Raw genomic sequence first — 13,929 nt, 5'->3', positions numbered from 1 at the left:
CCAGTCCATTTCAGCTCACTAATGCCTAAGATATCGATGTTTATGTGTTCCGTTTCATTTTTGACAACTTCCAATTTTCCTAGATTCATACTTCATACATTCCATGTTCTGATTTTCAGTGGATGTTTACAGCCGTTTCTCTATTTTGAGTTGTGCCCCATCAGCAAATGAAGGTCCCGCGGGCTTTTCTCCCACTGGTTTTACTCCATTCCCACCATCACGGTCAACTCTACTTTGAGGAGGCATCTCTTCCCCAGTCGCATTTTGAGTGCCTTCCAGCCTGAGGGGCTCATTTTCCGGCACTATATTTAACAGTGTTTCTCTGCTATTCGTAAGGTTTTCAGTGACTAAATATTCGGAAGTAGTTCATCACTCTTTCTTCCTAGTCTGTCTTCGTCTGGAAGCTCATCTGAAACCTGTCCACCATGGGTGACCCTGCTGGTATTCAAAATACCGGTGGCATAGCTTTGAGAGTCACAGCAACTCACACGCCACCACTGTATGACAAACTGACAGATGAGTGATGGGTATAGCGGTTTAGAGGCTGTAAATATTTGTGGGAGCAGACAGCCTCATTTTTCTCCCATGGAGTAGCTGGTTGGCCTGAACCACTGATCTTGTGGTTTAGTAGTTCCATGCTTATCCTGCAGTCCCTCCAGGGCTCCTTTAAGCCAGGTAGAATTTCTCCAATGAAATGATCCTTCCTCCTTAGAAGGAAAGGTGGGCATTCTTAGTTACTTGTCCAGTCCATTAATGCCCAACACCCCTGACCACCCCCCACAGGAAGTGTCATACCAGGTGGCTCTTCCTTTGATTGACAATCCTCCCCATAGTAAGAAATGGGTGTGTTTAGGGTTGTTTTTTTTTTTTTTTTAACCTTTTAACATGTAAGAAAATAAAAAGGATCCTTTGTTTTTCCCAGTCTTAGACTAGTTCAGGAAAGCCCTGTAAAACTTTATCCAAAATGTATGGCAAGAATAAAGTTAAATTAAGAAACCAGAGAAAGTGCCTTGCGAGAAATGCAAGTTGAGTTTGCTTTGGTCTTGGTAGTTGTCTCAGCTTGGAGTCCAGCGTCTGCTGAACAGTAACCCACGTGGGGCAGGCTTCCTAGCTGGAACAAAGAGCTTCTCCACTGAAATCCGTAAGGAGCCCAGCTCTACTCTAACAGACATGGGGGTGCCATGAGTCAGCATCAACTGAGTGGCACCTGGCTTTTTTTGTTGTTTCGTCAGAGTCAGAAAGTTTGAATGCATTTGGAACGTGACACTTCACTCTTCATTATTTTTTGGTAGCTATGGTTTTGAATAGTTTTTTGTTTTTTTTTATTTCTTTGAGAAATTTGAAGGGATGTAAAATAGTGATGTTTTATTTTTACTCTCCCTCCTGCTTTTGGTCACTTCCCTAACAGGTTTTATCTGCAGGCTCCGACTTTATTTTATTTTAAAATATTTTATTGTGAATTATGTGATAGTTTACATGGGAGAACATTAGTTTTACATCCATACTATCATATATTGTTTCATTGCCATGGTTACAATCCCCTCCTCTGACTTTATTTTAAAGGGACTTTTGGCCAATTCTTATTTAAAAGTTTATTTCTGAATTCCTTCTGGAACTGTGCTTTTACTGTGGTTGTTCAAGCTACAAGGAACCATGGTGGCACTGTGAGTTAAGTGGTAGGTTGCTAACTGTAAAGTTGGCAGTTCGAACCCATCAGCTGCTCTATGGGAGAAATTTGTGGCAATATGTTCCAGTAAGGACTTACAGTCTCGGAAACCCTATGATGCAGTTCTACTCTGTCCTATCAGGAGTAGAAGCGCAGTGGGTTAAGTATTGGGCTGCTAACTGCAAGGTCGGTGGTTCAAACCCTCCAGCTGCCCCTTAGGAGAAGGCTGAGGCTGTCTGCTCCTGTAAAGATGGACAGTTTTGTAAACCCTGTGGGGCAGTGTTTGCTACAGGCTAGAGATGATTTGGTGGCTGTGAGAATGAAGGCATGGGTGAGACTCGTGCTGTGTTCAGCTGCTAAATCAAAGGCTGGTGGTTCGAACCTACTAAGCAACTCCGTGGACAAAAGACTTGGTGATCTGCTCAGAAACACTGTGGAACAGGCCTGCTCTGTTGCATGGGGTCATTATGAGTGGGAATTGACTTGACGCCATCCAACAACAATCAAAATTGCCTTGTGCCTCTGAGCTGTTACAGTAAAACTGTATAAAGTGGAGATTACAGCTCTGACTGGAAGGCTTCCCAGAGACTGTTGGTCACAGTGATTCTTCAAACTTTTTGTTGAATAGGATTCAGTGATTTATGAGAGACTGTCGGATGAGTCTTTGTTTATGGATGAGACATTAAGTCATCTGGAGTGTTTTGCCACAGAAGGTAAGTGAAAAATCCCCTTCCCTAGGCTGACATCGTAGCCTGGGGTGCGTTGTTGGGGACACCAATGAGCACCAGGAAGTGACTTTGTAGGTGCGGCTTTGTGATACCACCCATTTGCTTCAAGATCAATGGCATGCCAAACTCTGCGTAGCCAAATGATTGTTTTCCCATTCTTCCTTTCTGACTTTGACAATATTTTGTGCTGGTAAGCAAACAGTAAAATGAATAAATAAATAGAAAATCCCCGAGTGGCCTTTCTCTTATTCTTATAGCAGAGTTTTCAGTCCAATCCATGTCTCTTTGCTACGTGTGACCTTTTAACTCCTTCTCCTAGGCACCTGGCTCTTGGTTGGTGGGAAAGGCAGGTTCTTCACATTATGTGGCGCTCTGGGTTAAGGCGCCAGACTGCAAAGCCATTTGAACTGCAAAGTCAGCAGTTCAAGCTCACTAGCTGCTCCTCGGAAACCCTATACAGGGTCGCTATGGGTTGGAATCAACTCGACAGCACTTAGCAATAACAACATGCTTAACCTAGCCGTTTTGTACTTATAACTGAGAAAAAAAATCAAGACATAGTTGATGTTTTTCCTGTCGTTCTCTTGTTATTTCTCTGATGCTGAGAAACAACCATCCATTGTTTATGAAAATATAATTCCATGAACGAGTGACAGGCAAGGAAAGCATTCACCGGACCATTTACTGGACTGTTGGTGATACCACCACACACAGTGTATTACCAACAGAGAAAGTAGCCCACTTTCTCCCTGCTCTTTACAAAAACGTGTGGATGTGGCCTGCAAGTGTGGGCACTTTCAGGGGTGAACTTGGAGTCCTTTCCATAGCAGTTTAAATCTATGCACATGCTATTGGCAAGCCGTGATAAGCAGAGACTGTAACAAGTGTGCTGTCATTGAGTCCTACACAAAGCAACAACTGCCGCCAAGGTACCATGAGAGACCAGCCTGGCAGTCTCCTGAGCAGTCGGCTCTTGGAAATCCTGTGGGATACGGCTACACACAGACAAACACGGACTCGCCATGAGTAGAACTTGATTTAAAGGCAGCAGGTTCATAGTTCTTCTGCAGAAATTAATTGCTACGGAGTCCTAAAGTATTTGAATGTTTTGGAGGAGTTTCGCCTAAAAATATCAGAATACAGCCTGTTTTTGTTGTTGTTAAGTGCAGTGAAGTTGGTTCCAACTCCTACTGACCTGGCATAGAGTTTCCAAGGAGCGGCTGGTGGGTTTGAACCGCCAACCTTGCGGTGAGCAGTCCAGTGCTGATCCTACAGCGCCACACTAAGACTCCGTAGTTGATCATGATTACTACTTTTGTAAACAAGGTCCTTCAAAATGGGACTAAAATTGATTTTCTGAACTTTGAGAGATTATTTGGCTAATTATTAAACTAGGCAAGTGACATTTTCTAAAGATAGTTAAAGATCGGCTGCAATAGTACATTGACAGGGGCCTGTACAGGGTCAAAGTGGATTCAGACAAGGCCGTGATGTCATTGCTGACGTCAGATGGATCTTGGTTGAAAGCAGAGTATACCAGAAAGATGCTTGCCTGTGCTTTATTGACTATGCCAAGGCATTCAGTTGTGTAGCTCCATATAAAGAGTGGTTGTTCCAGAGCATGGCAGAGCCTGGAGAAAGTCAAGAGGAGGGTCATGCCGCTATCCAGAAGGTATTCGGGGTAAACAATAGAGAAGGTTCCCAGAGGGTAGGAGTTCGAGGACCCTTGAGGACCAGAGGGGAGGTAGCTAGGGGTAGATCAAAGCGGTCCGGAAGGACTTCACACCGTCACAGCTTCTTAGATGCCTTTGGGCTTGACTTCTAAATGCTGCTTCTGTCCTTGGCGGCTGGCTGGTTGGGTAACCGGGAGACTTCATTCTTTCTTGCAGGCCTGAGAACTCTCTGTGTGGCTTATACAGACTTAACTGAGAAGGACTACAAGGAATGGTTGCAGAAGTATAAAAGAGCCAGTGCAGTGTTAGAAGACAGAAGTAAAATCATAGAGCAATGCTATGATACGATTGAAAAGGTAATAAATACACCCCATATGGGAAGGAAATCCACTCAGACACATGTTCCTATCTTGATGCCGTTTTAAAATGCAGTTGAAATTGTTTTTTCTGCAAAAGTGTTCATGTACCTTATCATAATGAAAATTCGTGAAATATGCCCTAGTAAAAGATTTTGAAGTGTTTCTTCCTCTTCTCATCATATCCTAATTACTTCAATCTTATAATCCTGTTTATAATAACTTTTCCCATATCAGAAGAAGAACATGTTTGTTATTAACAAAACAAGGAAGAATAAGAAATTGTTGGTGGTGCTGTTAGGAGCCTTGGAATCATTTTGTCTTATAGTGACCCTCTGCACTACAGAATGAAACAGTGTCCAGTCCTGGGCCGTCCTCACAATTGTTACGATTAAGCCCACTGCTGTTGCCATTGGGTCAGTCCATCTCGTTGGAGGTCTTCCTCTTTTCCAGTGACCCTCCACTTTTTCAATCATGATGTCCTTTTCCAGGGCCTGGGCCCTCCTAACAACATGTCTCGCCATCCTGGCTTCTAAGAAGCACTCTGGCTGTCCTTCTTCCAAGACAAATTTGTTTATTCTTCTGGCAGTCCATGGTTGTATCAGTATTCGTCTACAACAGCATATTTCTACAGTCTTCCTTATTCATTATCTGACTTCCGCATGCATATAGTGTTGTGGTTAAATGTGTTCAAGTTGGTTCTGATTCATATGGACCCTACATAGGGTTCCTGAGAAGTGGCTGGTGGGTTTGAACTACTAAACCCTTGAGGTTAGCAGCCTGGTGCCTATCATACAGTGCCGCACCAGGACACAATTGAAAATACTGTGTCTTGGAGGCACACCTTAGTCTGCAACCTGACATCTTTGCTCTTGAACACTTTAAAGACGTCTTTTCCTGCAGATCTGCCTACTGCAATATTTTAAGACTTTTTCACTTCCAGCAAGCAAGGCTGTATCATCTGCATCTCACAGGTTGTTAATGAGTCTTCCTCCAATCCTGATGCCACGTTCTTCTTCGTAGAATCCAGTTTCGCAGATGATTTCTTCAGCATACGGTTGAATAAGTATTTTGCCCATAGAATCCTTCAGTATTGCAGCCTGAAGATTGAGCTTGTTCTGGTCTTTCAGCAGGAGAAATGCTGAGCACGTTTTTCCCTTTTGGTTTTCTAATGCCAAGTCTTTGCACATTACATTATAAAACTTTGTCTTTTCAAGTTGACCTTTGAAATTTTCTGTTCACCTCTTTAACTTCATTTCTTTTAGTTGCTTCGCTTCTCTACATTCAAGGGCAAGTTTCAGACATTGTGAAATTCATTTTGGTCTTTTTTTTCTCTTTTAAATGCCCTTTTGCTTTCTTGTGATGTCATCCCACAACTCTCGTGGTCTGTGGTCATTAGTATCTAGTGCATCAAATCTGTTCTTGAGATGGTCTCTAAATTCAGGTGGCATATACTCAAGGTCATATTTGGGTTCTCCTGGACTTGCTTTAATGTTCTTCAGATTCAGCCTGAAGTAATTGACGATCTGTACTACAGTTGGCTGTCTGGTTTAGGCTGATGCCATGAACTTCTCCACCGTGTCTTACCACAGATGTAGTCATAGTCCATCTAGTGAGGTTTCATGTGTGTACTTGCTGCTTATGTTGTTTAAAAAAGGTAGTTGCAATGAGTAGGTCATTTGTCTTGGAAAAGTCTACCATGTGATTTGTGGCATTGTTTCTATCACCAAAACCATATTTTCCAATTATTGGTCTTTCCTCTTTGTTTCCAGCCTTCACATTCTATTCAGTTATTATCAATACATCCTGATTGTGTGCTTGATGTATTTCAACCTGAAGAAGTTAGTAGGATTCTTCAATTTCACCATCACTGGAGATGTCATCTCACCAGCTTGGCTTCTAAGGAGTGCTCTGGCTGTACTTCTTCCAACACAGATTGGTTTGTTCTTCTGGCAGTCTATGGTACTTTTAATATTCTCCTCCAACATCATAACTCAACTCCATCAATTCTACAATCTTCCTTATTCACTGTCCAACTTTCACCTGTATATGAAGCTATTGAAAATATCATGCCTTGGATCAGACACACCTTAGTCCTTAAACTGACATCTTTGCTCTTGAACACTGTACTTAAGTGTTCAAGAAATATTTAAGAATATTGACCGCTACAAGAACAAACTAATCTGTGTTGGAAGAAGTACAGCCAGAGCACTCCTTAGAAGCCAAGCTGGTGAGATGACATCTGTCATACTTTGCTCATGTTATCAGGAGAGACCTTGGTAAAGTAGGATTACCGAAAAAGAGGAAGACCCCTGGCGAGATGGATTGGCACAGAGGCAGCCACAGTGGTCTCAAGCATAACAATTGTGAGGATGGCGCGGGACCTGGGCAGTGTTTTGTTCTATTTTGTTTGGGGTTGTTAAGGGCCAGAAATGACTCAATGGCACCTCAACACCATTACCTACTGGTATAAGTCCTTATAGAAACTCTACTCAGATCCTTTGCTCCTTTAAAAATTAGTTACATGTCTTTATGTTACTGACTAGTGAGAGCTATTTATACGTTTTGAATATAAGTTCTTTATCAGATATGAATCGCAAATATTTTTTTCCTTATTCCATTGGTGTCTTTTCTTGAAAGTGTATTTCGAAGCAAACACGTTTCTAATACTGATGAAGTTCATGACCTCTGTGAATGGTGCTGGTGGTTTGCTGTGGAGTTGACTCCGACTATTCCAACCCTGTATACTGCAGGGATGGGGAACTTCTGGTCCTCTGGCCCTTTAAGTCTGTGAAATCATGTGGTCTGGCCCTGCCAAGGCAACCACAGGTGGAACTCGAGACTCAAGAAATCTAGGAGCTTTTTCATAGCAGCATAAATTACTATTAAGTGATGTTATACATATCCAAATGGCCCTTGACAGAAGAAAGGTCCCCCGCACCCCGTTGCAGGGTAGAGGGTTTCTGAGTCTGTAAATCCGAAAGCCTCATCTTTCTTGCTCAGAGACTGGTAGCTCGAACTGCTAACCTTGCGATAAGCTGCCCAGTTCATAGTCCACTAGATTCCAGGATGCCTTCATCTTTGAACAGAGATAGTTTTACTTCTTTCTTCTAATTTTAGTTAGAATCTGGCTGCCATTTCTTTTTCTATGTCTCTTCCTGTTCTTTCTCTGTAATTTCTCTGGCAAGACCTTCAAGTGTTAGTGTTTGGAAGTGCCGAGAACAGACATGTGTTGTTCCTGCTCTTAGGGGTAAACCGCCCAAATGATTAAAGTGGTTGTTAATATTTACTAAATATTTATAATCTGTACACATTATTCTTAACATGTCACTGTGCTTCATAATAATCATATGAGTAATTTTACTCCCTTCATTTTCCTGTCAAGTGACGTCAAATTGGGTCCGACTCACAGCTTACAGCGACCCTGGATAGCGTTTCTGAGGAGCAGCTGGTGAGCTTGAACCACCGACCTTGCAGTTCAAACCAACTTTGCAGTCCAGTGCATTAACTCACAGCGCCGTATCTGTACACACTGTTCTAATATTTCACTGTGTCTCATAATAATTGTGTGAGTAATCTTATTTCCCCCAGTTAAGGGATGAGACTATTGAATTATTTGAAGTGATTTATCTTTGCTATAATAAGTTGTAAAGTTAGGGCATTCTCCTCAGAGCTGATGCTCCTGACCCTAGTTTTATACTGCTTCAGGTTGCTAATCTCACAGTCAGCAGTCAGAAACTACCAGCTGTTCCGCGGGAGAAAGATGAGGCGTTCTGCTCCCGTAAAGATTTACAGCCTCGGAAACCCTGTACAGGGTCGCTATGGGTCAGAACCAACTCCACGGCACACAACCACAAACAACAACTCATGATGTAGTGAAAAGGGAAAAGAATAGAAAATAAAATGTGTGTATGTGTGCGCAGGAATCCTGGTGTGGCCGGCCCTGTGGGTTAATGCGCTGTACTGCTAAGTCATTTCACAAGGTCGGTGGTTCAAGTTCACCAGCTCCTCGGAAACCCTACACAGGCTCGCCATGGGTCGGAAATGACTCGACGGCACTCAACAACAACAAATATGTGTATGGGATTTTGCAGAAAAAATTATTTGACTGCTTATCTTTTTATCTTTTGTCAGCATTTGCTTTTAGTATTCGCCTTTGAAACCATTCCTAATTTGATTAGTAATGAAATGTATCTCTTTCAAACACCTAGGAATTTCTGCTGCTTGGGGCCACCGCTATTGAGGACCGTCTTCAAGCACGGGTTCCAGAGACCATAGAGACGTTACTGAAAGCAAACATAAGGATCTGGGTCTTGACAGGAGATAAACAAGAAACTGTAATTAACACAGGTGACAGAATTTTACAAATCTGGCTGCACGTGCATACTGACTACAGCTTAGTGTCAAGAAGGTGTAGCTGAGAAAGTGTTTTATTTGTCTTTAGGAAAATGGAGTCCAAAGGAACCTTCCCTTCATGAGGCAAAGCGTTTGAGCGGACAAGCTCAAGAAAGTGCCTTGTTTCTTTTACATCCTCGAAACACAGAATGCAGACTCACAGCCTGAGTAATATATATCACTGTGTTCCTCTTTCAAAACATGTAGCATTGTGCCCAATGCATATATTTGAGGATAAGTCAGCAGATGTTCCTACAAAATCATAGGCACCTTTATGAAACAAAAAGATCAAACGGTGCAACTATTGTTTTTCAAAATATCCTCCATCCAGATCTACACGTGTCTGAAGGTGGTGTTTCCATCTCCCTAACACTCGGGTCCTGGTGTGGCGCTGTGGGTTAATGAGCTGAACCGCAAAGTCGGTTCAAGTTCACAAGTCACCCTGGGAAGCCCTACACAGGCTCGCTATGGGTCAGGATTGTTATGGGTGGGAACCGACTCCACGGCACTTACCAACAACAGTTATAATGGGTCTAAAGTGTGGAGCGTTACGGTTTGAATTATGTCTCCTGCAAAACATGTGTATTCACGTCCTGACCGCTGTGGTTTAACGTGCTGTACTGCAAAGTAGATTTGAACTCACCAGCCGCTCCTCTCAGAAACTCTATACAGGGTCGCTATGGATCAGAACCAACTTGATGGCATTTAACAACAACAACAACTATGCCTGTGGTTATAATCCCATGTGGGAATGGGTTGTCTTTGAGGCAGGATTAGTGTGGAGTGTGTTTTGAGTCAATCCTACAAGATAATAAAAGGAAGGGAGACAAGTTAATTGAGTAGACCCTCTAAAACAAAGATGGAGAAACCATGAGAAATGGGTGTGGATGCCAATCCTGGAACCAAGATACTCAGACAAAAGGAAAAACAAAGTTGTCAAATGCCAATTAGAGGAAGAGACTGAGCACACTTAGCAATGAGGCGTGTCGAGGGAGCATTGGCCTGGCACAATATGGTCATTTTAAATGATTACAAGCAGTGCTCCAATGCGGCAGGAACGACATGACTGGTCACCTACATCTGCACTGGCACCACATCAGGGACTGTGACCAGAGGCGTGGTCTCCCCTCTTACCCAGTGACCACAGGCACGACCCCACCCTCCCCAGCCACATGGCCGCTGGTCAGCACCCTCCGACGGCCAGTGAGGGCCGCTGACTTTCGTTTTTCTCTTATTACTTGTTAGTTCTTCTTGTCCCCATTTTTCTATTTCCTTCTCAGTTCCTCCAGGTTTGGCAGCAGCCGCCCTGGCCCTGCCCAGGTAGAGGTGGGTGCTCCCATGGTGTGTGAGCATCATGTCCCGCTGTATGTAGCTGGTGCTGGGCCCAGCACTGGGCAGCTTTGCTTCTTTCCTCTGACCCCATGTTTCTTTCTTTTCTTCCTTTTATACACCCCTTATTTTGATTCAAGAAATAGGCACCCCACCTCCACTCCCTCCACCCCTCCACTGTCAGAAATGCTCACCCCCAAACCCTCATTTGGTGGTGCATACTCCAGCAAAGCGAGCTCTTTGTTTTCCCGCAGCTGTGTTTGGCGCCAAATGCTGTACCAGTACTATACTGAGTTTTTCCTCTTTTTTTTCTGCTTTCTTTTTCCCTCTCTTCCCTTGTCTTTTTCCCATCCCCTGCTGCCTTTCCCCATCAGTTAGGAGCCAGTGAACCTATCCAGCCAAACCATGTAATCCATGCCACCCACTCCTGCGCTGTGGGATCAATGAGAGTGTCCACCACCTGCCTCACCTGCCTTCAGCTTCTCTGTGACCAGCAATCAAAGACTCACACACACACACACACACACACACACACACACCTTCTATGAAATTAACCAAGAGGAGCTGGTGAGTTTGAACTGTCGACCTTGTGGTTCAAACCAACCTTGTGGTCCAGTACTTATCCTACACCCCAGGACTCAATGAAGTATTTTAGGCTTTCCTTAAATTCAGCCAGGCGTGATTACAACAAATACGGGGGAGAGAGGAAGAATTCCTAGTCGGGGTACAACCAAGACCCGTGGGAGGAGGCTGACTGGCTGTCCTCCAAGCTCATGTCTTCATTGTCTATACAAACATGATGGGGCTTCAAAACATTGCTGGAAAAAATTTCCATTATCTTTCCAGTTCCATTTTCCCATGAACTTTATGAAGGTCCCTTGGATTAACATTACAGTCTAACATAGGGACAGGAAATTTGCTGGCAAATTGTTGAAAAATGAATCCTATCAGGACATTATTAGAATTCACTGGAAAGCTTAGAATCTTTGCTTTTGAAAAACTGCTCCAACACTGTAAAGCAGGTATCCATGGCTTAGAAACAGAAACTGGATGAAAAGATCATTACATTGATGGAAAAGGAGCCTTGCTGGTGCTTAGGATAAGACTCTACTGCTAACCACAAGGTCAGTGGTTCAAACCCGCAGGTGCTCTGCGGGAGAAAGATGAGGCTTTCTGCTTCTGTAAAGATACAGGATCACTTTGCGCCAGAATCGCTGGTGATGGGTTTATTTTCCGTTTACATTGATGAAAAGATCGCCACTGTTTTCATAGGAAGCTTCAGATGAACTAATAATTAAGACAATTTTATTTTTCCCTGTAACTAAAGACACTGTGACAGGACTCATAAGCAGGGCTTTGGAATTACGTAGAAGTCATGACACCATTTTCAGTTTCTTGCAAATTATGGGACAGTTCAAGGACTCGGTACGATTGTGTGGTATATGTTTACATTTCAAACCAAATTCCACCTTACACAAAATGGATTTGTATGAAGGATGAAATATGTTTAGAAATATTGTTCCATGGGAATCACCAGTTATAGATGTTCTAAGATTTATGTTCGAAGAAATCTGTCAAAAAACTCTCAATGTTGTCACAGTCCGCTGTGGCGTTGATTCCGACGCATAGTGATCCTATTGGTTAATTACGACTCATAGTGACCCTATTGAACTGCCCGCCCCCCCCACCAGGGTTTCCAAAGTTCAAACTGAACGGAAGCAAATTGCTTTGTGTTTTTCCTGTAGACTAGCTGTGGGTTCAAACTGCTGATCTTCAGTTAGCAGTCAAGATCACTGTGCCACCAGGGAGGTACCCTTGCCGCTGTCATCGTTGGGTGCTATTGAGTCAGTTCCAACTGTGTAGGGTTCCCAGGCTGTAAATCTTGGTGAGAGCAGAAAGTCTCATCTTTCTCCTGCGGAATTGCTGGTGGGCTTGAACCTTGTGGTTTATAGTCCAGTACTGGTTCTACAGAATGATGGCATTCCCGGCTGTCCTCTTAGTGTTGTTGTCGTAAGGTGTTGTCGATTCGGTTCTAATTCATAGTGCCCCTGTGACTGGTGGGCTTGAACCACCGACCTTGTGGTTAGCAGTCCAGTGCTTAGTCTACAGTGCCACACCAGGACTCTTAGCAGTTCCAGTAACAGTTTATATCAGCAGAAAGATCCTTCTAAAATAAAAAAAATTACCAAATTTTGCAGCCTTGCATTTGCAAAGAGTTGCTTTCAAATGTATTCCTTGAAAATGAAGTTGCTAAAAGTATAAAATTTTATGATTTCATAAATAAATTTTCAGGAAAATCTTATGTTTCAATCATGATATCATATTAATAAAGGGTTTTTGTTGCATTTTAAAAAATCGTGATACCAAAATCATTTTATTTCCTTTTTTTTCAAGTTGTAAGTTTATGGAGTTCTGGTGTGGTACTGTAAGATATGGACTGGACTGCTAACCACAAGGTTGGTGGTTCAAACCCACCAACCGCTCCTTGGAAACCCTATACACGGTCTCTGTGAGTGGCAATTGATGCAACAGCACTTAGCTACCAACAACAATACATTTCTATTGTTATTCACGTATTATTTATGAAATTTTGTATTGGAACCCACTAGGGCTAATCCTGTTTTTATTTTTCCTCCTAAATACCCAGTTTCCTAAGTAAGTAATGATTTTCTAACAAAAACATTGTAGTTTAGTGTCTTCAGAGGCACCTTTTCCCTCCTTTTGAAGAGGGAACCCCACATTTTCATGTTCCGCTCACTCACTGCCACTGAGTCGTGACCCTGTAGAGGGTGTCTGTCCAAGGCTGTAAGTCTTTACAAGAGCAGGAAGCCTCCTCATTTACCCATGGAGAAGCTAGTGCATTTGAACCGCTGTCCTTGTAGTTAGCAGTTCCGTGCTTATCCTATAAATTCTGTACTTGACCCTGGCTTTCAATATGTTGAGGTATCTACTGATTTTCAAATGCAGCTGTCAATAGACTCTTGTGTATACAAGGAGGTTTCAAGTAATTCATGGGAAAATGGAATTAAAAGATAATGGAAAATACCGATGAACTTTTGAAATCCCATTGTATGATATAGACCAAGACTTGCATGGAGAGGGTGGGGATGAAGGAATTAAAATTGCTAGTCATTGTCATATCCCAAAGCCAGTTGCCTTTGAGTGCACTATGATCATGCAGTCCCATGTTTGTCTGAGCAGAGCTGGACCCATATGAGTTTCAATAGCTGACTCTGATGTAGATTACCAGGCATTTCTTGTGAAGTACCTCTAGGTGTACTTGAACACCCAACATTGTCTTTAGCAGCCAAGTGCATAAATAGTTTGCACTACCCAGGAGCTCCCATCAGCAGGTAGATGGTACTTAAGAGGTATTCAGGGGAAAGGAAGAAAAATTTCTATTTAAAAAAAAAAAAATGCTTTAATAGTTAAGTAGGGTTGGGATCCTGGGCTTGAGTGGAGGGTAGGTGTTGGTCTTAGACAAGTATACCATGGACTGTCCAGAGAAAAGCACAGCTGATCTGTAGCCACAGGAGACATGATAGAATATATGGGCACAGGAACAGGCAGACCTTTTAGAAGGTCCTCTCCTGATTGTTTCTTCTTTATCAAGGAAATAGGAAGCAAGATGTCACACTAACAGAGAGAAGGAAGGAAGAATGTATTGAATATTCTTGTAGAAAGGAGAAAGTATGAGCTCGTACTTTAGGAAGGAGAGAGTATGAGTCATAGTCTGGGATGGAGAGAGTATGAGCTGGTGTCTGGGATGGAGAGAGTATGAG

At 42.8% G+C, this 13,929-nt stretch overlaps 1 protein-coding gene across 1 annotated transcript in view; it reads left to right on the top strand.

The window, feature by feature from the left end:
- LOC102818051 (probable phospholipid-transporting ATPase IB-like) overlaps positions 1-13,929 on the top strand; it is a 208,832-nt gene that overhangs the window by 84,632 nt on the left and 110,271 nt on the right. The window contains exons 19-21 of the mRNA XM_006832037.1: positions 2,295-2,379; positions 4,284-4,423; positions 8,635-8,773. Of these exons, the coding sequence (XP_006832100.1) occupies positions 2,295-2,379; positions 4,284-4,423; positions 8,635-8,773 (364 nt within the window). The remainder of the gene's footprint in view (positions 1-2,294; positions 2,380-4,283; positions 4,424-8,634; positions 8,774-13,929) is intronic.

The sequence above is a fragment of the Chrysochloris asiatica genome, unplaced genomic scaffold (genome assembly GCF_000296735.1).
Source record: "Chrysochloris asiatica unplaced genomic scaffold, ChrAsi1.0 scaffold00005, whole genome shotgun sequence".
Classification (NCBI taxonomy): domain Eukaryota; kingdom Metazoa; phylum Chordata; class Mammalia; order Afrosoricida; family Chrysochloridae; genus Chrysochloris; species Chrysochloris asiatica.
The sequence above is the reverse complement of the archived record's forward strand: the minus strand, read 5'-3'. Positions and strand labels throughout refer to the sequence as shown.